Below are 25,417 nucleotides of genomic sequence, written 5' to 3' on the forward strand. Positions count from 1 at the left end.
GAAAGTTTCATATTCAACAACATGAGGATGGGGGTAGGCAAGTGTTTCACAGCTGTGATACAAGCCAGAAAGTGAAGGCAACTACCATGCCAACTGAAGGTTTGAGACAAAGTGCACCGACTGCTAGACCTAAGAAGCTAATAGCATTAGATTTGTTTGGTCCTTTGCTGGTGTCAAGAAGAGGACGTAGTTATACTTTTGTGGCCTTAGAGACATTTTCAAAATTTGTCAAATTCTATCAGACCAAGAGAGCAAACACAAGAATTCTTTCTGATGTATTGAAAAATGATTACATACCACAACTGAGTAAATCAGAGGCCTTACTATGCCTAAGCTTTTCAAACAGTGCATGGAGAGGAATGATATAATGCACATTTAAATTTTGGCTTATTTCCCAAAAGATAACATGAGCAAGAGAGTTATGAGGGACTTGAGTATGTTGTGCAGGACCTACTGCCATAAAAAACATACTTCATGGGCCAGCTATGTACCTACATTTGAGACAATAATAAAGAATGTATGGCATGAGGCCACAGGGTTTGCTCCATGAGAGCCCATGCTGGGTGTTAAACCTTGTAATTTGATGTATGAAGAAACTGAGTTCCCAATTATTCAACAGCTAACTTCTCAGTAGAGAGAGATGAGTGTGAAGAAACAAATTGGAAAAAAGGCACAAGAAATGAATACATTGCATGAGAATGGGTTGAAACCTGCTGTATTTGAAACTGGGGACCCAGTTTTGGTTAAGGCCAAGGAACACTCACATAAAATTGTTGTGTACGACTTTGTACACAATGGTAGTAAGGAGAGGTGGACTACAGAGTGCTGTGGCAACTGTTGTCGTAGGAAAGCTAGACAGGAGTAGAAATTATTAATGAACAAGATAACACAACAAACAGACAGTTTACTTAACTTTTATTTTTCCAAGCTTATGAAGACTCATTACAAATAATGCAGCAAGAAACAGAGTCCAGCCACCTCAATGTCAACAAGGATAAAGCACGAAAGAAGCTGTCATAGCATAGAGGCTCCAAGTGCAAGTGAGCTGAGTGGCTGCTGTCGGCTGTCCTATATTGCGACGGCATAAGGTGCTCATAGCACAGAGCTGTTGGAGGTGTGGCTCAGCAGACATGCACCACTGGGTCCATCAGATCCCATGTGACCACTATCAGTGTCAGATGGAAACTTGCCATTCCATTACCAACTCTAGAATGCCAGTAGGATGGTATCAATACGTGATACCACTAAAACATGACTCCGAAATAGAGAAATTTTGGTGTGTGTACCATGGGGCATTTAAAGTAATGAAGAAACTGCATGAAAATGCATATTTCGTGTCATAACAAAAATCCAAGGAGTTATGTTTGGGGAACATCGTAAATCTGAAGTCATATATAAATAGAGGAAGTATGTCATACAGAATGTTAAAAGTATTATGCTGATGTAACAAGAGAAATTGGTTATTCAAATGGCAGCTGAGACAACCCCCCCCCCCCCCTTTTTTTTAAATAAAATCACCATAACTTCTGAATGGCTTGTGTTGAGGTGTTCAAATTGCACGGTTGATCAAGGGGTTTGATGGGAATTAGTATGCGCGTGCGCACGGACGGTTTAGCGACAAAGCCCACTTTCATTTCGGTAAGTTCGTCAATAAAAATTGGAGCATTTGGCGTACTGAGAATCCGCATTTCAAGATCGAGAAGTCTCTTCACCCTCAACAGGTGAATGTGTGGTGTGCAATGTCCAGTCACAGAATAATTGGTGCAATATTCCTTGATGAAATGGTGACTATCGAATGTTATGTGATGGTTTCATCTCCATTATCCAAAAGTGACCCCGATTTCAACAAGATGCGGTTCATGTAAGACAGAGCTTGACTCCATCAAAGCAAGAGATTGTTTGATCTTCTGGATGAGCATATGTATGACGGTTTTCTTTGCAATACATTAATAAAGTGTGTTGATTACAAAGTACGAAGAGAAGGCTTATTTGTGCATGATGCAACACAGAGGGTGCCAAGGACTGTCCAGGAAGAGGAATTTATGGTAACTGGTGATGTCAGTCAATGAGCAATACAGGAGTTAGGGTAATTTGTTTGGAATTTTTTCCTTTGTGCACTGCAAAAAGGAGTGGGGGGGGGGGGGGGGTTGGTTGTACCTCAGTGTGGAAATTGGTAAAGACAAGATAAAAGAAGTAAATAGTTAGACTCAGCAGAGAGAGGAGGTAATATTATGGCAAATAGTTGTGGATCATAAGAGTTATGATTTGGACGGTATGAATTTGACTGGTTACAGCATGTGGTATACGGGGGTTCCTTTGGAGAACAACTTGGAAAATCCTTGCAAGAATGTATTGTTTGGGAAATATAACAAATTCCAATATTAATCTTTCTGCACACACACTAAGGCAAACATTCAATTATGCAATAAAGGTGAACTGAAACAGTAGTGTAAAAAGGAGGTAAGATAGCTTCAGTTACAACTGGCTGGATGACAACAAAAGCAAGACCATGGCAAAATTCTGCAAATTAATTGTAGATAGTCCTTTATGCAGATGATCAATTAGAAAATGTCCAACAAAGTGATCGACAACATTATTGTTAAATTGGGCCTTTGTGAAAATTGTAAAAAATCATTCATAGAAAAACTTCGTGCGAAATTTCCATTTTTTCAAAACATTGTTTCCTTAAACACTCACCGTAATCAAACTATGATGCCAGTTTCTGACATGCCATTGTTTTAACGATATGACATGACAAATTTTAAAACCATTTTCATTCTAGTATGAAGAGTTTTATTCATCATGAAGAGTTTTACTCATCATGAAGTATCTTTATCTCTTGAAGACTGGTTACTTAAATGGCTGTCAATTAGTGACAGTCTAAGTATCTCAAGAGATTTCAGGGCACTCTTAAGTCCTGTAGCCCATTTTGGAGGTAGAAAGAACAAACTTCATAACATTTTCAGATTACAGTTTTTATAAAGACAAACTCATTTTAACAACATTGTGCCTTCTTATTGCAACAACTCTCATTTTAGCAGGAAGGAAGAAATATTATGGTTTCCTGCCCTGTCATTGATGAAGGTATTGCAAATGGAACTCTGGCCCACATAGGACACAGATAGGGAATGAAATCACACTCTAGTTGATGTAGGGACACTATCATTAATGGTGAGAACAATAGGAACTAATTATATGAGCTACAAAAGGCTCATACCAGAAAAGGAAGGAAGGGAGGGAGGGATGTCACACACTGAAAATAACAGCTATATACCAAAGGGCTATGTAACAACACAACTTTAGGCCGAGCACCTGTGATTGTTTCACTTGGTTTTAACACCTCATAGTACATGGCGCCGAGCTTGCTGTGTCACTCCCGCTAATCGTGTCAATTCTTCTTGAGTCTTCACTTAGCAATGTCTCCAATTCTGCATCTTTGACAACATTCTCTCTTCCACCACTATGCCTGTCTACGATTTTAAAATCACTGTTCTTGAAGTGTTGAAACCAGTCACGACACATTCTTTCACTAATAGCGTCCTTACCATACATACTTGAGAGCATTCAATGAGACTCAGCCACTGTTTTCTTCATATTGAAACAAAACAATAACACCTCCCCCAAATGACAAGAATTAGGCTCGTAAACTGACATTTTCAATCAAGAACAACTTTATGATGCACACAAATCGACTAATGTTTGAATGAAATTATGTTGACCGAGGTTGAAGCTAACTGCCTGACATCTGCGATCTGTTTCTTTTGTCCGCTATTTACCGCTGTCGCCACCTTTCGGCAAATGGTGGAAGCAAAGTTGTACATCTTGTAAGTTAACAAACACTAGCATAATCAATGTTCTGAGGTAGAGACACACATCAGTATTCCATCTGTAGATAGAAATTATAAGCAACAGAAATGAATCTAGTACAGAAGAATGAACAATAAGTTAGAGGATGTACACAATCAAATTTGCTTCATGTAGTTCACTTAAAGGATCTTAAATAAGTGAAAAAAAAATGAAGTTATCTTACGTTCTCTTTCATATTCTTGCATCTCTAAAGCCACTGCTGCACCTTCGGTGAAATTCCAGCTAGTAACATCCTGCTTCAGGTCACAGTAAGGACCTATTGCTTGGGACATCAGAACTCTGTTAAGGTCAGCTCTTTGGTATACCTGCAAGAAATATCATTTACCAAAAAATTAATAATGGCTATATACTAAATGTGATTTCTTTTGATAAACTGAAATATCTTCATTATTTTAATGTTAACAATAGGTAAAAAAATCCTCTAAAATGGATGAGCAACAAAAATAATAGTAGAATTTAGTCTTGTGCAACGCATATGGCATAGAAATTTTCACCTGCTGTAATTTATAGTTTTGAAACTGGCAATTATTCTTAAATCTTAACTACCCACTTAGCACCAGGTTTTCATGGCCAGCTAGGTTTTTATGGTCAGCATTACTCCCTCTGGAGTTAGACATTTGGTGGTGGTTAGTATGTCTGATGTTAAAGGCAATGGATGTTCCAAAACATCATTAGATAACAATCCATGAAGTGGACAAACACGCAAACTTCAACTACCATTTCATAATGGTACATAATGGTATGTCTGCTGAAATTAGTATGTTACAATCATCACATAATTATTACAATTGCAGTACCAGTTTTTTTACGTAGATAAAGCTGAGACTTTCGTTATCTGAGCTGTTCTGACTCGTTTGTTTTCCACGTCGAATGCCATGGGGGTCGACTGCTAGGGAGACACACCAGAGTAGATCCGTCATGCAGGATATCTGTGCAGGCGTCCCTCCAGTGCCACTTGCGACCAGCTTGACTACGACCACCTATATACGAGAGTGCCACTGACTCTCATACCGTCTTTGCTCACTGTACTGTATTCAGACCACTTCTCTACATACTGTAATGTTGGCTGATACACTGGACTATTCTTGTGGTTTGCTTTAAAGCTTGAACTATCAAATATATTGGCTGATGAATCTGCTGCGCTATTTTTATGTTCTTAGTTACAACATAAGTGCTGACGATCGTTGTCGAACCTCATGCTACATCTGGTGAACATGGAACCTACACCCCAGCAGCCACCGTCGCTGGCTACTTTTCAGGCAGACTTCATCATTGAACCAGCTCAGCTAGGTTTTGATGAAATGTGTGCTCTATTAAACACTCAATTTTGCAGACACCGTCACGTTATATTGCGCCGAGTGGAACTCTTATCACTGTCAAAAACAGCACACTCATACTGTGCTTGGGCAGCTGAACTACAGGGATTCAGTGGACAATGCCGTTTTATTACCCCCACAGCTAATGAATCTTATGTGGAAGTCATGATTAGAGATGCTATTATTAAAGCAGCCCCCAACATGCAAGTGCATCAAAAGGCATTACAGTTCAATGACCTCACTTTGGGGGATGTATTACAATCGACTCAATAACTGGGAAGTCTCCCAGGGAGTTGGCTGCCATTTGGAGTCTTGGGCAGATGTGGTGGCTGTAGTATCCGACCAGGGTACAGAGAGCAACTTGGCTGACATGGAGGAAGTAGCAGCCATAGGCCGTAAACACATCCAGGCTCCATTCCTGCCTCACAAACACGGAACACAATTGCAGTCCCGCAACAGGTATTTGCTTCTGCCGTGCTTTGACTGTTATCATATGCAGTCCTGGGATAACTGCCCTGACAGGTGGGCACAATGTTTTACTTGCAATAAAGATGGACATCTCCTCACTGTTAGAACCATAAGGATGTTAATGTAATTGTCACAGACTGCGTAAAGCAACAGTGATGTCGCAGAAATTGGTCATTATGCTGGCAATGTGCAACAGGGAGATTCAACTATAGGCAGACATCAAAGCATCAGCTTCTTCCCTGAACTTCCCTATGTACCTCCAGCTCAATGCTTGACAGCTAGGACAAACTTCTCACCGAAGCCCTAACATAATATAATGCTGACAGCTCTAAGCAACCGATTACTTATGCTTCAAAGACACTCAACATCACTCAGAATTATTGCCAGACTGAAAAATGAAGCCCTTGCACAGTGCAAACACAGTGAACGTTTTCAGTTTAGATGCTTTTTCCGCTTTTGGTTTTGCCACTGATGACTCGGTGACCCTCACCTCCAAACAATTCTCTTTTAAGGAACTGGAAGACATTTTTCATTGGTGCCCAGACATTTTTCCTGGAAACTTCAGGAAGGCTACAAAGTTCATGGCACATATAACATTGAAAAACTCGGTGTGACCTCTTTTCTTCTGCGCACAGCCCATACCCTGGATGATGCAATAAAATATGAGCTGGACAGGTTGATGGCCTTGGATGTCACTGAACCTATTTCTGTCAGTGAGTGGGCAATGCCGCTGGTGGTCAAGAATTCACCAGTGGGAAAACTTTGAATTATATGGCGATTTTATGATCACAGTAAACTCATAGCTGGAAATAGACACTTATTCGATTCCCAAACCAGAAGAACTTTTCACCTCACTCTCGGATGGACAGAATTTTTCAAAAATAGCCCTGGCTGAAGTTTCTTTGCAGGTGAAACTTGATGAATCATAAAAGGTATTCGTCACAAACACACCACACAGCCTTTACAAGTTTAAACATCTAGTTTTTGGTGTTGCTGGTGCACTGAATCTATTTCAACAGTTCCTTGAGTAACTGCTTAAGGATATTCCTGGCTGCATTAGTTACTTAAATGACATTGTAGTCACTAGGGCCACAACAGAGGAACAATTACGAAACCTGAGCAAACTGTTGCACATGCTGCAGGCCACTGGCCTCAAATGTAATCAGGAAAAATCAAAGTTCTTTCAACCATTGGTGTAATATCTCTCTCATGTTGTTTCTCACAATGGACTGCAGCCTACAAAGAAACATGTAGAAGCTATCAAAGCTCTCCTCTGCCCCTCAAACTTGAGCTTGAATCTTTTCTCTGAAAGATAGCTTATTACGGTAAATTCATTCACATTTTCTGCAATGATTGCTAACCACCTAAGCACTGTGTGGAAGAATGTTATTTCTTTTTCCTGGTCAAAGTATTATGAATGGGCACACCAGAGACTCAAACAGGTCTTAATCTCCATGCCTTACCTTGCGACTTTCCAGTCAGTGAAGCAGTCTGTAGTGGCAGCTGACACATCGGAAAGGGCTTCAGGTGAAGCCCTAACATAATGTAATGCTGACGGCTCTGAGCAACTGATTACTTATGCTTCAAAGACACTCAACACCACTCAGAATTATTCCCAGACTGAAAAAGGAAGCCCTTGCAATCCAATTTCCATTAACGTTCCATGTTCCTCTCTACAGAACCAAGTTCCACTTAATCACTGACCATAAACCATCGATATCACTCTTTGGCCCAGTCATTAAGCTGCTCAATTGCACAACCCATCAGCTCCAGTGATGGGTTTTATTTCTCAGCAGAGATAGCTATGAGATACACTTCCAAAATACTACTCAGCACAGATGCCTTCTCATCCTCTCAATGGGTCCCAATCCAGCGTTCAACCCAGCACGCCATGGAACACTTTCCCATAACCATGTCTTGCGTTGCAGGCAGCATGAGCAACGATAAGATATTATAACAAGCGCACTGCCACATCCGGCACTAGCACACAGACCAGATTCCCAGTTAGAACTCTCACCATGGCTGCCAGCCTCGTATGCTCTTACACTTGCTACTGCCAACTCTGACCATGCTGCCTGTTCCACCCTCTCCCTGGTTCACGCCTAATACCGAAGTGTGGGTGTGCAGTTTTGGGCAACAGGAAAAATGGATCCTGACGGTCATCAAGCATCAACAAGGCCACTGGATATTCACATTGGGTGTGGGTGGCAGAATGGTGACCCATCATCAAAACCAACTCTGCTTGTGGCGGGGTGAACAACCTCCTCTGTTCCCGGTCACATCTCTGGATGGCCACCTCAGTGATGCAGTGTGCCACTCCTCTCTTTCCCAGTCTCTTGTCTTTTCTTGGTCAAGTTTTAGAACCTGTGCTTCCTCCTCCTCCACAATCTGACACATCGCCCCAGCTGAACACTTATTAGTCTCCTTTTCTAGGCCACCCAATGAACACCAAACTCTGCCGAACCCTCTCCTGGAAATGCCGTCAAACCTTACCAAGCAGCACCTCCGGTGCAACCTCCCTTGCCCTCTGGATGTGGATATGGAATGCCCTCTGGCAACCACTCCACATTGCCGTGACCCAGGCGCTGTCACCAAATGGGCTTTTTCTGGCCGTACACCCCTGCATGTGCTGACTGGGACTGGTAAAGCCTATGAGCCCTTCTGATAATGCCATGGACATCACACTTGTCCACCGCAACCCTGGGCTTTCAGCCAGTTGTGGGGCCACTCTATAAGCATTGCTCTTTGCCCCCTGTATACGGAGAGAACTGTGGTAAACCATAGGAGCATAATCCCCTTCAGTGGAAACTGAATTCATCAATACCACAGTCACCGGCTGGTCGCAGTTACAACTAGTCTGTTTTCTGTCTTGAATGCTATGGGGGTCACCTGCCAGAGAGGCACACTGCAGCAAATCCATTGCACAGGATGTATGCGCAGGCACATCTCTAAGGCCACCTGTGCCTGGCTATTTATGTTACTCACACTGGTCGCACTCTCTCACTCTGTCTTCACTCATCACACTGTGTTCCAAACACAGCGTTCTCCACTGGTACACACAAACCGAGTGTTTTCTTCCTCCTTTCAATACATAAGTGATCCCACAATATACTCAAAAAATACACTCTCAGAAGAAAAAGAGGAACAAGAAGAAAAAATCATTGCACCACAAAAGAATTATCTGAATAGGATGGAAATAGGTGGATGTGATGTACATGTAATAAAAAATAAATGATTACAATTTCACAAAAATTGGATGATTTATTCAAGATAAAGAGCTTCACAAACTGGGCAAGTCAGTAACATGTTGATCCACCAATGGTCCTTAGCAAATAGTTATTCGGCTTGACATTGAGTGAGAGAGTTGTTGCATGTCCTCTTGTGGGATATGCCATATTCTGTCCAGATGGCACATCAGTGTGTCAAAATGCTAAGGTGCAGGAGGTCCCTGCCCATAATGCTCCAAACATTCTCAATTCGGGATAGATCCAGTGATCTTACTGGCCAATGTAGCATTTGGCAAGCATGAAGACAAGCAGTGGAAGGCACTATTTTTGCTGAAATGTAAGCCTAGAATGGCAGGCTATGAAGAGCAACATAATGGGGTGTAGAATATCATCAATGTACTTCTGTGTGATAAGGGTGCTGCAGATAATGACCAAAGGAGTCTTGCTATGAAATGAAATAGCACCCCAGACCATCACTCCTGGCTGGCGAGTCGTACGGCGGTTGACAGGTTGGTATCCCCCGCTGTCCGGGGTGTCTCCAGACACATTTTCAGCCTGGAATCTCATTGACTGGAGTGGAGTAGAACTGCCTTCAGTGAGATGATCAGCGAAGGTTTGTCTGGAGACGCCACAGACAGCAGTGGCACCACAATGCTGTATGAGAGGTCCTGCCATGAGGACACAGGTTGTCTGTGATGTATTGTACCATCATAGTTCCCTCAGTCACTATCAGCCACGACTTCAAGTCATAACTGATGACTCCCCACATGAACACACAAGAAGTAACACCACTGAGCCTCTCCAAAACATTGGAAGAATAGGACCTGTGCCCAGGCCACCATCAGACTTACTACGGTCCTCCTGTGTAGTGCAGAACAGTGAGTAATCTTAGAACACAATGTAGCACAATTCATCGGCATTCCACACTTCCTGGTCATGGCACCACTCCAAACGCAGGTTTGTGCTTTGGTGTTAATGGCAGCCTGAGCACTGATTGGTAATTCCCTAGCCCAGTTGCTGACAGTCTCCTATCAATGATGCGGGATGACACAGAATGCTGCAGGGAGTGCATTACTTGTTTTTGGATGGCTGGCACAGATGTTAAGAGATTACAAAGTGTCTGATGCACAATATGGTGATCTTTTTGGTAGTCAGATGTGGTCGACTGGAACCTTGATGATGAGACTGCCTGCCCTCACATTCCCTTGTATTTCTGCATTTGGCCACTGTCACATCTGAATGTCCCACAAATCTGGATATCGCACAGTTCCATTAGCCATCCAAATGGAGACCCATAGTGAGGCCCCTTTCAAATTCTGTCAAGTGCTGATAATGCCGCCTCATACAGGTACACAGCATCTCTATATTCTTCACAGGGATCACTCACTCACCAACTGATGCAGTTCATGCCCCTTAAATAACCTATTGGGCCTGGTAACAAAACTAAACACAAACAAGACTAATGTAATCCAGTGGCCAATATACCTGTCATGCAAGCTGGTGGCCAATATACCTGTCACAGGGGAACTGGGGGCAATGTATTTGAAACCTCAATTTTTTGGAGCTGTTCAAAGATACTATACTACACGAGACATCATAGGCATTTTCAAGGCAGGAAAGAAAGATCTGTAAAGTGTTGTCCAAGTTAAACAGCTTTCAGCTAGTTTACAAAAGGGAGGATCACACGGTTTGAATCTGCACTAGAAGCAAATACAGAATTTCCTGGACTCAAAGACAATTGTGTGTTACTGCTAATCATGAGCTGCAAGCTATTTGTTGTGTAACGAGTGAGAGCAATAATATGATAGATAATGCCATGTTTATTCCTCCATGTTGACAAAACTAAAGTCCAAGGTAGCTCAGTGTATAACTGGTGGAAGGCTGTTGAAAGCTGAAGCCTGGCTTCCTATAGTGATGGCTTTTTTTTTAACAATCCACCACTGTCTATGCAATATTCTCATATTTTTCTGGAGATGTCTCTGTTTCAATAAAGATGTTATTGGTGATCCCAGTCTCCCAGAATTACTAGTGATGGATAACAGACCTCTTGCCGAGACTTTGTAAATGAAAAAATGGTTCAAATGGCTCTGAGCACTATGCGACTTAACTTCTGAGATCATCAGTCACCTAGAACTTAGTTTAATTAAACCTAACTAACCTAAGGACATCACACACATCCATGCCCGAGGCAGGACTCGAACCTGCGACCGTAGCGGTCGCTCGGTTCCAGACTGCAGTGCCTAGAACCGCACGGCCACTCTGGCCGACTTTGTGAATGATTTATACAATGTATCCAGTGCCGAATGCTAGTGTTATGATCAACTGTACATCACCCAGTTTTCTATAGCTATTGTGCATTTTTGTAGTTTCATTTTGAGAATGGCTGTTTGAGAAATAGTGGTAAACAGGCACATAACTACAGAATGTTACCCGATTTCAAATGAGTATGTGTGATGGGGCTGATGGAGAACTGTAGATTGGGGGGAGGGGGAGGAACACAAAGTTAATGGTGGAGAATCATCATGTAGCTGAATATGACTTCCAGTGTCACCATGACAAATCTTCCCAGACAAAATACATTCAACAAGTTAATGTCTGGAATAGGTCATTATGATTGGATATTCACATGATCACCTGATAAAGGTCACATTTTTCGTACTCAACTTTTACATCTACAGTGGAAAATAAAAACTTTTGACAGTGAAAATGTTTAAAGTATTTGAGATTATTACCTTACTTCAAGCTGGACAAATCCAGCCTACATATAACTGAACAGCAATGACACGTTAATGGTTACCGTAACTAGCTTTTCTGGCAAATGTATCATTCACTTATCTTGTAACATTATGTACTGCCCATTTAAGGGTCTGTTATGTAAGTATGCATAATATCGATAACTACAGCCACAAAATTCTTTTGTGTGGGATTAGTCATTCAGTTTTTTCACTTTGGTGGTCAGTTGTTAGCTATAATGAGGCTATTCAACCAACCAGGTTTCTGGAGGTGGTAAGTTCATATGGGTCCAAACTGCTGAGATCCTAGGTTCCTAGGCTTACACACTACTTAATCGAACTTAAACTAACTTACACTAAGGACAACACAAACACCCATGCCTGAGGGACGACTCGAACCTCCGACGTGCGAGGGGAGCCGCGTAAGGCGCCTCAGACCGCGCGGCTACCCCGTGCGGCCAAGGTTTCTGGAAAACAGTATTTTATTGAAACCCTTCTGGAACCCCTTCGGAGAGTTCTAGTTTTCTTATTTGCAGATTGACATTAGTATGTTAGTCCTTTAAGAAATTATGGCAAACAATCAGAACAACTGGAATCATTCTGTAGAAACAGTTCTCACGCAAAATATCAGATGTTGTCATAAAATTCCCGCAATATTTCATTGGCACAACTGACTGACATCTTCAGGTGTGACAAACACACTGCTGAGCAGTGAATGAAGCCTCCTATTTATGCAAGTCAAAGCAGAAAATGTGCAGGCATGAAGGCACCAAATGCGTTGGTCAACAGCGAAGATTTCCTGAATGGTAATGGGAAGGATAGCTAAGCCACCTGTCAGACAATGAAGCAAGAGCTTCAGTGCACACACACAGGGACACTGCTGAGGATATGAGGAAGGAGATGTGTCATGCTCTGACACAGGCCCAGTACCAAAAAACGATATGTCAGCTGGAAGGATGTCAGTGCTTTGATCTCTATGTAAGGATTCTGATATAGTGATCTTATCTGTGGTTAAATGTAACTCAACTGTCATTCTGTCCATATCAATGCTCTGGGTAGTTTTAATTAAAGTGCAGCTACTCATGGAAGTCCAGTGGAGGCTGTAATTATTGTATGGGAGCGAAACTTGGTAGATATGTTAATGTAGAACCAATTTATGATGGACAAAAAATCAGTTGCAATTTTGGTCACTAGGTGCAAATCTAGCACCATACACCGTTTGTTTGACAGTGTGACATCCACACTGTCATTTGACAAGCCATAACGTGAGTGAACAGTACGGCTATCGAGGAGAGAGACCGTGCGCTGTTAGTGAAACACTTTTATGTGAACGGCAGCAATTACAGTGCTGCACAGAGAGATTACCGTTGATTGAAAGAAGAGAGGTCAGATGTCATCAAATGATTTAAAGAAGATGATAATGAAATTCAAAAACACGGATGAGCTTGGTGTGGCACCTGGAAAAGTACCTGCTACTGTAACTGGCCATGCAGCTTGTCCCTCGCGTAGACATAGCACTCGCGCAGTTTCATGAGAATTGTCCATCCCATGGTCAACAGTACAGCAAGTTTTTTGGCTATACTACACCAGTACCCATACAAGATAAAGATGGTGCAGCAACTGACCCTCATGATCTGCAGCAACATTGCCAGCTGCGGCGGCCAAGCGGTTCTAGGCGCTTCAGTTCGGAACCGCGCGAATGCTACGGTCGCAGGTTCGAATCCTGCCTCAGGCATGGATGTGTGTGATGTCATTAGGTTAGTTAGGTTTAAGTAGTTCAAAGTTCTAGGGGACTGACGACCTCAGATGTTAAGTCCCATAGTGCTCAGAGCCATTTGAACCATTTGCAGCAACATTCTAAATTTGCTCTTTAGTTTCTGGCATGGATTGAGCTTGAAGATATGTGGCCGGGCTATATTTTATTGTGTGACAAGGTACAGTTTACACTACAGGGTGCAGTGAATATACAGTACTGCTGAATTTTGTGTACTGTGGATTCACAAGCACCTTTATTCTCGATCCACTCTTCTTTGAAGAGAATATATCAAGAGGGTCTGTCGGGTGTACCATGATGTCTGCATGTTATTGAGGTCTCCTTGCACAGCATGTGACTTCTGTTTTGGAAGAATGCAACTACGTAAATACCACTGTTCTCATCCGAGACTGTTAGCAATAAAATTAACATTATTCCTTTCTCACTTGTCTGACCTTTCCTGCCCACATTCCATTCCTAATCCAGTACATTATGGAAACATTTCTATATGTTTTTCTTGCATTCATGGCACCAAATTTGCACCTGCTGTCCAAAATTGTAACTAATTTTTTTCCAGTGTAAATTTGTTTCACATTAACTAATTAGAATAACTACCAAGTTTTACTGCCATATGATAATTACAGCTCACGCTGGACCTCTGTGAGTAACTGCACTTTAATTATAACCACATGGTACACAAGAAAGATGAATCAACTATTGGACGACTCTGCCTATAGCATTCAAAACAAGACTGTCCAGCCAAAATACAACAAAAACTTTAAAGCTCCTAAAGAACAGCACGATCTTTGATGATGTGGCAAAGAGACTTTGTACACAGGCACCCATTCCTCCCAGGTTATACAGATTGCCTAAGATTCATAAGGACAATGTTAGAGTGGTGCCATGACCAGGCAGCATAGTGTGCTGATGAACTGCATTACATAGTGTTCAGTGATGAATCACCGTTCTGCACTATCCGGATGAGCATATTCAACGAGTACGGCAATAGACTGGAGGAGAGGTCCCATTCTTCCAATGTTTTGAAGAGGCACAGTGCTTTACTCCTAGCAATATGGTGTGGAGAGCCATCTGGTATGACTTCACATCATGACTAGTAATGACAGAGAGAACTCATGACGGCACATTGGTACGTCATGTACATCCTATGGCCTCACGTGTTACTTCTCATGCGACAATCTCGTGGTGCCAGAATGATGCTCGTCTACACATTGCACATGTCTCCACAAACTGTCTGTGGGTTGTTGAGGTACTCTTGTAGCCAGAAAGATCCCCAGATCTGTGCCCGAAAGAATGTGTGGGACCAACTTGGAAGCCAACTCCATCCCAGAGCCAGTACTCAGGGTATCAATGACCAATTACAACAGTAATGTGGCAGCTTGCCTCAGGACAGAACATAATGGCCGTATGATACCATTACCAACAAAATCATTGCATGCATCCAGGCCAGAGGGGGTGCAACATCATACTGACAAATGAGTTCATACCGCCAAATTCTTTGTAAATTAGACTTAATTTTGTAATCACTTAAATAACATCACATACCCTATCAAGTTTCATTTCGTTACCTCCTGCCCTTATGGTTCTTTTTCCTTTTTCTTTTTTCTCTTTTCAGGCAGTGTAAATGTCTCATATACAGTACCGTTGGTTGAAATTTTAAGACAGAGAAGAATACATACTATTGAAATGAATTAATACCACAGATAAGGCATATGGCAATACACAAATAATTAAGACCAACAAACTACACATCACAGAATATTCTTCATGGTGTGAAGCCCTCACATGTTACAATCTGGACCTCTAAACATTGTGGCATGGAATCAAAGAGGATATTGTTTGTATCTCCATCCTTGTGCCAGGAGGTCTGGGGGACTATGGTCATTCACTATTCTAAGAAAATGCACTTTGTACGCAATAAATGACAACATAAGGACGGCTGTAAATGTTTCATTTTCAAAGAGGGTATGTTCCGGGTGAATCTTGCTCTTCACATTTCTTTTAGTAGTTGCATATACTTTGTCTGATGTAAGACAGGCCATCTTTCACAGCTTTCTGAAGAAGGAAAATATATGAATTATGGTACAGCTGATATGCAGTATGGCCAGCTATTTCATTATTCTCACACTTGATTGCATACTTTGGGTAAACATTCACCTAAAAATGTCAATGTTATCTTAATTCTAGTGAATTTGTTTGTTGAAATGATAAAACTCTGCATTTTCAGATCAGCAACCCACTCCCCAAACCACTATGGCATGAGGAAAAAGATGCTGTAGAGTGTTTTCCTTTATCACAATAGTCCATACACTAGCAGCAGGTAATTTTTTGGTATTAATCTGCATTCAAAAATGTGCAAAGTTATAATTTAAGTTTGCAAAAGATGAAGATAAGTGATTTTAACAAGAAACATGTAGGTATAATGGAATTTTAATTTTCACTCTGTAGTGCCTTCTTATAGCCAATAAAGTAAGCAATCCTTACACATGGGGCATACGCAGTTCCAGAGTGGGTATCAGATATCTTGCAGTTCCCATAACAATGACATACTTTCTCTGTCTGGCTTTGTATATCTTGAACCAGTTTTCCTTCTCTTACTGCCAAATACTCTGAATTTTCTGCTGTTTTGTGTATGGTGACCCAATTTTTGGCATTTCAGTGTACATATCCTTTGCATTTCTCCTGTACAGAGCTAACATTGTGGATAAGATCTGTGGTCCTGTAACCAATCAGTGTTGCATGTGAACACCTCTTTCTACTGGTTCCACACACCCATCACCTTTATAGCAGCATGACATTTACAAATTCAGCTGCCACAGTATATCAAATATTTCTTGGGGCCCCCAACATTCTTCCCCATTAACTGTGACTCACAGGTTAACATTGGTCTTTTGATATCAATGATAAATACTTCCACTTTCATGTTTATATTTTTGATGGCTCTTCACTGCCAAACTTAGCTGCAACACAACATTTATGGTTACACAAGAGAGGATGATCTGCCACATACAGCCATGTCAGGTGCCTGCAGTCATAATCTCTTATTTCTGGTTCACCATTCTACAAATGCTCTGAGTTAGATTTCATGTGCACCATTACTCTTTGGCATTAACCCACACAGGTAACTGTGTGCATTAACACACCACTTCTGCGATTCTGGGAGGCCTGCCGGCCGAGGACTGAATTCACACAGTGAATTAAAGAAGAGGTCCATGCACTGGCTAAGCTGGATGCGGTTTTTAGGTGGTTTCCCACAAGCGAAAAGGTGAATAGCAGGCTGGTATGCCTGTCCCAAAATTCTCGCACTTTGACATGGGGTAATACTAGACATAAACAGGTGGGGAACACAAATTCTGTCCTCTAGAGGGAGGGGCAGGTGGGAGGAGAGAGGACAGGGTGAGGGAGCGACAGGTATGGTATCCAGCCACCTCCTACCATTTACGCTGCCATATCCAGGTTAACAAGTCTACCCTACGTACAAGTGAGATAATGTCAGAAAATAAGATGGAGCTTCATAGGCTTTGCAATTTTTACAGATGTTAGTAAGCAATCTGACATATGCTTACATTAAGACTGAATGAGGTAGTGAAGTGGTTAGCACACTGGACTTGCATCTGGGAGGATGATGGTTCAAACCTGCGTCCAGCCATCCAGATTTAGGTTTTCATGATTTCCCTAAATCGCTCATGGCAAATGCTGGAGTGGTTCCTTTGAAAGCGCACAGCTGATTTCCTTCTCCATCCTTCCCTAATCTGACCTTGTGCTCCATGTCTAATGACCACATTGCTGACAGGACGTTAAACACTGATTCCTCCTTCTCCTCCTGCTTATGTTAAGAAGTAAAAGAGGTGCAACTGCTTACACATGTTACGTGGTTCTTATAAACAAACTTAGTCGCACATTACCTGTAAAATTTATTAAAAATATTTTATTCTTTTATGATCTTTAACTTCACTGTTACTTTGTTTGTTTCCTTCTCCAAATTAAAATCATCTACACAATTAGATAACCTGACACTGTGAATTAGATAGTGCAGATTATGCTGGAAACCTGTAGAATACAAGCACTTGAATGCATACAGACTATCACTCACAATATAATAAACATATTAAGCAGTGGATGGGAATACAAACAGTAACACACTAGCTCTTGCCCAGGAAGGGCTGGAAGGACGCAGTTGTGTCCATACATGTATTTTATGTACTATGAAGTAGCCCATAAGCTGTGTTCAAGTTCTTGTGTATGAGCCTACTGGTCACTTTATGCCTTAATATTTCAAAAGTTGTTATTTTTACACATTCCATTACTTGATGTTGATTAAAAATGAAACTGACAACAGAAGTGAGGAAGTAATCTTCCAGCTTGAGTATCTTTGGGTAACCTTAGACATCATACACTTAATTCAATATAATCAGACCACAGTTCAAAGATGGATTTTCTTAGCAATCGGACTCAAGTTTTATCATGTCATTCTATACTGGTGCTCGTAAAACACCATTAACAGTCTGCTTCTGGCAGTTTGTCACAGACTTCTTTCCTAGACAATCTTTCCAAGTATTATTTGTTTTGTATGGTTCCATGTTAGCCACAGTGTTGCCACACATACTGTGATCACTTACAACTGTCAAAATTACAGATATTTTTAAGGCAATACATACCCAACAACGATACTTGCTGTATGGATCCAGTTCATCATATGTTATAAGATATGATTTTAGATTCTCTTTCCAGAATCCAATACATTTCATCTTGTAATCAGGGTCACCTATACAAACACACAATTTTAATTATTGGTATGTACACAGTATAAAATTTATGTCTACAAAACAATCTGATGCTACAGTTCTGACAATTATTTCTCAGAACAATTCAAGTTCTACAATATTGGCTTATCCTTTTCCATTTAATTACAACATACAATTTGATTTCAACAACAGTTTTGCCAACCAGATGGAAATACAAATCAGACCTTATGAGGCACACTGATGTTTATTCACTGCTGACGTATATTGTAACAGATAACAGAAAAGAAAGATGGGGAACAATGATGATGTCCAAATCAGCTCTGAATGAACAATCTAATATAAACACAAACACAGCTACACTAGAAATTTCTGGAAAACAAAATGTGTAGTACAGTTGCAATAGGATGGAAGAGGGAAAAAAAGAACTTTAAATGACAGTTTCTTCAAAGAGTAATATTAAGTCTTCAGACAAAAAGACCGGATAAGGGAAGGGTAAAAATGGGCAGGTGTGTTGGCAGATGATGGCACACAATGAGGGTGAGGAAGTGGGAATAGGGAGGTGGTAGGACAGAGGGGGCAGAAACTGTTGAGTAGAGGGTGTACAGGCAGTATGTTACTGTAGGTTAAGGCCAGAATAATGGTGGGAGTGGAGAACATGTTGTAAGGCTAACTCATATTTGTGCAGTTCAGAAAAGGCAGTAGTGGAGTGGAGGATCCAGAAGCAACCACTGAAATCAAGCATGTTATGCTCAGCTGCATGTTGTGCTGCAGGGTGATTTACTTTGGTCTTGGCCACAGTTTTGTGCTGTCCATTCATCCTGATGGACAGCTGGATCCCTACTCACTGTTGACACCACTTCCCTATACACCAACATCCCCCACGCCAATGGTCTTGCCACTATTGAGCGCTACCTTTCCCCAACTCCGAACCCACTATCTGACTCCTAATACACTTTACGAACTTTATCCAAACTCACAGACACTTCTCCTTTGAAGGGAAGGTATACAAACCAATCCGCAGCACAGCCATGGCCATCTGCATGGTACCCTCCAATGCCAACCTGTTAATGGGTCATTAACACGAAAACTTCCTAGTCTTGCAAATTTCCCAACCTCTAGCCTGCTTCAGGTTCAATGACAGGATGTATACATGGACAAGAAAAAAGAATTCCCAGATTTTCCCCAGATTTCCAGGTTAAAAAAGCACTTTTCCTCCAATATGAAAATACACTTCTTCCATGGTGAAAAATGCACTTCTTCCATGATGACTGACAGTATACTTTCCCTCGGAGCTGTAAAAATACCAATCCTTTTAAAGGTAAAAATTTTATACACTAGTTTAGAACTCCCCGGCTCTTCAGAAAAAAAACCCTGGCAAAGTTTTGGAAACATCTTTGATATGCAGCAACATTTACACTGCATATTTTCATATTCGTGTTACGAAAGTATAGATTCGAATTCCATCAAACACAGCATGTTAGTTTATGAAGCATTGAAATCGAGATTGAAACGCGCTTTTGTAAGCCAATCATAGCTCATGTCACGTGATCTCGTGAGCCAATGGCAGCAGATATTCAGAGCACAGGACACATGATGATGTTGGCTAATAGCAACATCAATGGTAAGTAGCATCAATGCACAGATAGGAAAAGTTAATGGTTTAAATAAATGTACATAGTGTAGCTACACAAAAAGCTAAGCTTTCACATGGAACATTGGTCTGTTTGCATGTGTTACACTTCAAGATTTACCACACAAATGTGTCAGTAAAATTTTAAATAATGACATTAATGTCTAGTCTTCTGGGCTCAAAATTCTTCCTAAGTGGTTGGTCCTCAATGTGTTAAGTTTTAAATGATAGTCAAATGTTCTGTGATTTAAGATATCATGGCATCAGCCTCCAGTATCCTACTGTCCCCATACCCTCCACTCAACAGTTTTTGCCCCTGTCCTGCCACTTCCTCCCTATTTATGTCCCTTCACCCTCACTGTGTGCCGGCCCTTCCCTGCTCCTCTCCTTTTTCACTCCCCTCCCCAATCCAAACTAAGTGTCCTACAGCCTCCCAATGTTGTGCATGGTGGCAGTCTTGTCATGCCACCTTCTGGTCCCTGCACGCTCTGCCAGACAGTCCTCCTCTCTCCACCCACCCGTACCCTGCTATCCCTTCTGCCCTCTCCAGATTTCTGTTTTTGTTTCATTTGACAGTTGCGTTCTGGTCCAAGCAGCCAGACATGGCAGTTGTGTGTGTGAAGTGTGCTTGTTTGTTTGAGTGAATGTGTGTGTATTTTCTGTTCTGAAGAAGGCTTTGGACAAAAGCTAAACGTGTAACAGTCTTTTCATTGTGCCCATCTGCAACTCAATGTGTCATCTTTATGGAGAGTATCAATCTATCATTTTCCTTTCCCTTTTAGTGTTGATATTCCAATCTGGAGTTTCCATTATTTAAAACTGTGATTTTGTTACATTGGTAAACGTTGTTAAATAATGTAAGTCAAGTATAGATATCGTCTGCAAAATAAGCTTCTTAAAGCTTCTTGAAGTAGTCACACTGTGGCTGTTTCAGCCTTAACAACAAACTATAATACCGGTTCATCATAAAATTATTTACTTATCAGTTTATAAATGGGGAAGGGCAAATTCATCAACTGTTGATGAATTTTTATAAGTAGTTTGTGCCTTTATTTAAATATTTATGGAATGGGTGCCTAATTCAAATGTGGACACAATTCTCTTCAAGATGATCTACACGAAGGATGTCACAATGCTGCAGCCGCAGACAAAACATCAAGAAAATGCACAACTTTCTGAGATAGTATACAAAAACAAGAGGGAAAAATCTTCCCAGAGAGTCTGTTGTTGTGAAATATTTCATCCAGACTGTCAACATCTTAAAACTCAACTGTATCAGTCTAGCATCCATCACTGGAAATACATTTAGGAGGTAAATATGTCATTCCTGTGACAAAGAACTAAAGAACCATAGCTGCAACAAAAAACAAACAATGCTGGTGTATACAAAGCTGAATGTTTGGATTGTGACACCTACACTGTTCGAACAGGTTTACCACTTGATATTAGGCTTAAAGAGCATATTCCAACACTTAACAGTAGGTATGCATTCACACAAAACCCAGAACCAAGTAGACGACATGAAGAGTTTTTCTGGCAACCTATGGCACTTTCTGAAAGTTTAAAGTGGAGACAGGTGTTACAACATGATAAAAACTTGACAATAATGTTGGTATCTACATTACGTAATCAAATAACAATATAAATATCTTCAAGTATTCACAGTCTTGCACACATTACATGGTAACCTTTCATAATGTGAACTGACAGACACACTAAAGTAGAAAACAATGTGCTCAATGACCTTATACAGCAAGGAAGCTAGCAACAAATCCTTTCAAACTGTTGATATTTTATTTAATTTTGTCGGACATGGTACGACAGCTGAACTTTAGCTGCCTGTCTCGTACTGGTAGTATAATCCTCCTATGTGTACCATGGAATTGTAAAGTTAGAGGTGTTCTTGTATTTCAATGCATACTTTCTTTGCATTGTTTGCATACTGTTGCAATAAAAAAAATGCTCAATCAAAAGAAAGCACTTTTGGAGGGGGGTGAAAAAGCCAAATGGAAACTGAATAATGGAAAGTCTAGGGTGGAATAAAGACAGTATTATGAAAAGGTTAGATTGCTACTCATGCTATAGAGGAAATGCCGAGTCACAGACAGGCACAATGAAAAGACTACTATACATTTAAGCTTTCGACCAAAAGGCTTCCTTCTGAAGTAGAATACGCCGATGTGCTTGCGGATGTGTGCGCGGGGGTGCGCAACCACTGTCCCTGGCTGCTGTAGCCAAACTATGGACTGCAGATGTGCCTGATGGGAGCAGCAGTCTGGTGTTGATTGTGGGACATACAAGCAGCTGTGGGGTGGGGATGCAGAAGCATGGCACGGTAGGGGTCAGAGAAAATGTGTACTGCATGTGGGAGCATGCAGTGACATGGTAGAACAGGGTAGGGCTAGAGGGTGCAGTCGGGACCTTTTGTGTATGTGTGTGTGTGTGTGTGGGGGGGGGGGGGGGGGGGGGACGACACCGAAGGGATCTGTGAGGGCGAGAAGCAGAGAAGGGAGAAGGGCTAGTGGATGCACTGGCAGAAAAGAAGGCTGCGTGGTGCTGATGTGGGAGCAGGGAAAGGGATAGATGGGTGGAGAACAGGATCTAGCGAAGGCTGAAGCCAGGGTTACAGGAATGCAGGATATACTGTAGGAAGAGTTCCCAACTGGCGTCAACAGAGAGGATCCAGATGGCACAGGCTGTCAAGTAGTCACTGAAGTGAAGCACATCATTGGGCAACATGTTCAGCAAGTGGTTGGTCCTGCTGCCTCTTGGCCGCAGTTTGGCAGTTGCCATTTATGCAGACAGACAGCTTGCTTGTTGTCATGCTCACTTAGAAAGCAGCACACTGGTTGCAGCTTAGTTTGTTGATCATGTGGTTGCTTTCTTAGGTAGCTCTACTTCTGATGGGATAGGAGATGCCTGTGACCGGAGTGAAGTATATAGTGGTGGGAGAACGTACGGGACAGGTCTTGCATCTAGGTCTATTCAAGGATATGAGACATGAAGTGAGGAATTGGGAGCAGGGATGGAGCGAGGATGGACAAGGATATTGTATAGGTTTGGTGGGTGGGAGAATACTACTGTTAGAGGGGTGGGAACATAGAGGGTATGATATTCCTCATTTAAGGGCATGACGAGAGGTTGTCAAACCCTTTGCAAAGAATGTGATTCAGTTGCTCCAGTCCTGGCTGATACTCAGTCACATGATGAGCCCCCACAAGAGGAGCCCTCATTTGTTTCTGGATGGAGGGAGGGGGGTGGGGTGGGAGGCATAGGAGATGCTAGTAACTGAAGAGACAAAGCACAGGAGATCTGGTTCTGTACAAGGTTGAGAGGGTAATTTCAGTCTGTGGCCTCCGTCAGACCATTGGTATGTTTTGAGATGAACTGCTTGTCCCTACAGATGTGACTGCCATGGGGGCTAGACCGTATGGAAGATACTTCTTGGTATGGAATTGGTAGCAGTTGTCGAAGTGGAGATATTGCTGGTGGCTGATAGGTTTGACATGGACGGAGGTACTGATGCAGCCATCCTTGAGGGAGAGGTCAACATCGAGGAAGGTAGCTTGTTACACCAACCAATCCCCCCCCCCCCCCCCCTCCCCGAGTTTCCACAGTTCCTGTCACTTCACCACACAGCACCCTGCTCATCGTTGTTGGTGCCCCCACCGCATGTGGCTAGGGTGTCCTGCCCCTGGGTTCAGATCATGAAGATTTCATCAATGAATCTGAACCAGGTGAGAGGTTTGGGATTCTGGGCAGCTGAGGAGGATTCCTCTAGATAACCCATGAAAAGGTTGGCACAGGATGGTGCCACGTGGGTGCCCACTGCTATACATGGACTTATTTGTAGGTGACATCTTCAATGGACATAGAATTGTGGGTGAGGATGTAGTTGGTCACAGTGCCCAGGAAGAAGGTTGCAGGTTTGGAGACAGTCAGGCACTGGGAAAGGTAGTGTTGGTTGGTTGATTTGGAGGAGGGGACCGAACAGTGAGGTCATTGGTCTCGTCTGATGGGGAAGGAAATCGGCCATGCCCTTTCAAAGGAACCATCCCGGCATTTGCCTGAAGCGATTTGCGAAAACCACGGAAACCTAAATCAAGTTGGCCACACACAGGTTTGAACCATCGCGTCCAACAGTGGCAATGCCACGAGTACTGGTGATTAATGTGGAGGGAGGTGGTGTCAAGTGATCAGCACGGTGTCGTGTGGTAAAGGAACAGGAACTGTGGAGAGATGGTGAAGGAAATGGTTCCTGTTAACATGCCATCTTCCTCAATGTTGAGCTCCACCTCAAGGATAGCCACATCAGTACCTCTGTCCATATCAAACCTACCAACCACCAGCAATACCTTCACTTTGACAGCTGCCACTCATTCCATACCATAAAGTCCCTTCTACACAGCCTAGCTACCTGTGATTGTTGGATTGTTGCACCTGTGGGACAAGCAGTTCCCCTCCAAATGTACCAAGCGTCTCTATCACTGATCAGGGTAGGGAGTCCTTACAAGAGAATCAGGCAGTTATGGAATTAGGGTGTGTAGAATGTGCATTATGGAAAGGTCCCTGATACAAATTTGGCTTGAGGAACTAATGCCTAAGGAACAACTTCTGGAGAACTGCTTAAAACTGTGTATCGAATTAGAAGAAATGACAGTGGGATCATGTCAACGTTATGATAAAAAAAGATGAATACCTGTCACATGGTTGGACCACAATGCAGAACAAATATGGTGGAAAATTCATGAGGTGGATGTAATTCCCCCCCCCCCCCCCACACACACACACACACAGTCGAAACTGGGAGCAGTTAAGGTCTTTCAGTATAACTTTGCTGTGACGGAGCACACTACATTTTTCATGCACCTCTATACCATGTCACTGACATACAAGTAGAAAGCAGAAAGGGCAGGACAAAAATCTCAGTAATGCTAGATCCAGGTGTCATTGAACCAGTAGTTTCTTAGTACAATAACTCTATGCAAGTGGTGGAGAAGTGAGATGACACGATTGGTTTGGTATTGACTCACATCTAATTATAATACCAGAGCCTGATAGGCCAGAAAACTTGGAGTAGTTGCTCCAGAAGGTTCACAGAGCACAAATTTTTTCATCTCTTGACCTACACTCAAGTTACTGGCAGATCAAATTTGGAGCCCTCCTTTCATCAGTACATGGATTTTCTGGTACCAAGTGATGCATTGCGTGAATGGCATCTTAATTGCTGAGAACTCATGGAGCAACTCTTGTTAAGGTCTTTGCTCAGCACCATATGCAGTCACTGTAAAAATTGAGAAGACTTATTTCAGAGCAGCTCAAGTTAAATTTCTGGATCAGATAATTTTGAAATTTGGAATCGCACCTGACCTGTTGAAAATAGAGGTGATAGGACAGTACTTGACAACAGAGACTAGGAAGTAATTATGTGGCTATATTGGGCTCATAAATGTGTACAAGAGATTCATTAGTATTCAAACGCTGTAAACTCCAAGATTACATGAGGTGACTTGGGAAACATCTCTCTGGTTGCGGGACGAAGCAGCAGAACATGAATTAAAGGCTTTGAAGAGGACACTCATGGTAGCTTCTATCCTTGCTCACCTTTAATGATCATGGGATTTCTGTATGATTAATGACAGTGCAAAGTCTAGGTAAGCC

The 25,417-nt window shown here is 42.0% G+C and overlaps 1 protein-coding gene across 1 annotated transcript in view; it reads right to left on the reverse strand.

Annotated features, from left to right (window-relative positions):
• Window positions 1-25,417, reverse strand: part of LOC126183232 (uncharacterized) — a 129,816-nt gene that overhangs the window by 14,726 nt on the left and 89,673 nt on the right. The window contains exons 9-10 of the mRNA XM_049925018.1: window positions 18,040-18,146; window positions 4,031-4,172 (exon numbers count right to left, since the gene is read on the reverse strand). Coding sequence (XP_049780975.1) covers window positions 4,031-4,172; window positions 18,040-18,146 — 249 coding nt within the window. The remainder of the gene's footprint in view (window positions 1-4,030; window positions 4,173-18,039; window positions 18,147-25,417) is intronic.

The sequence above is a fragment of the Schistocerca cancellata genome, chromosome 4, assembly GCF_023864275.1.
Source record: "Schistocerca cancellata isolate TAMUIC-IGC-003103 chromosome 4, iqSchCanc2.1, whole genome shotgun sequence".
Taxonomy (NCBI): Eukaryota; Metazoa; Arthropoda; class Insecta; order Orthoptera; family Acrididae; genus Schistocerca; species Schistocerca cancellata.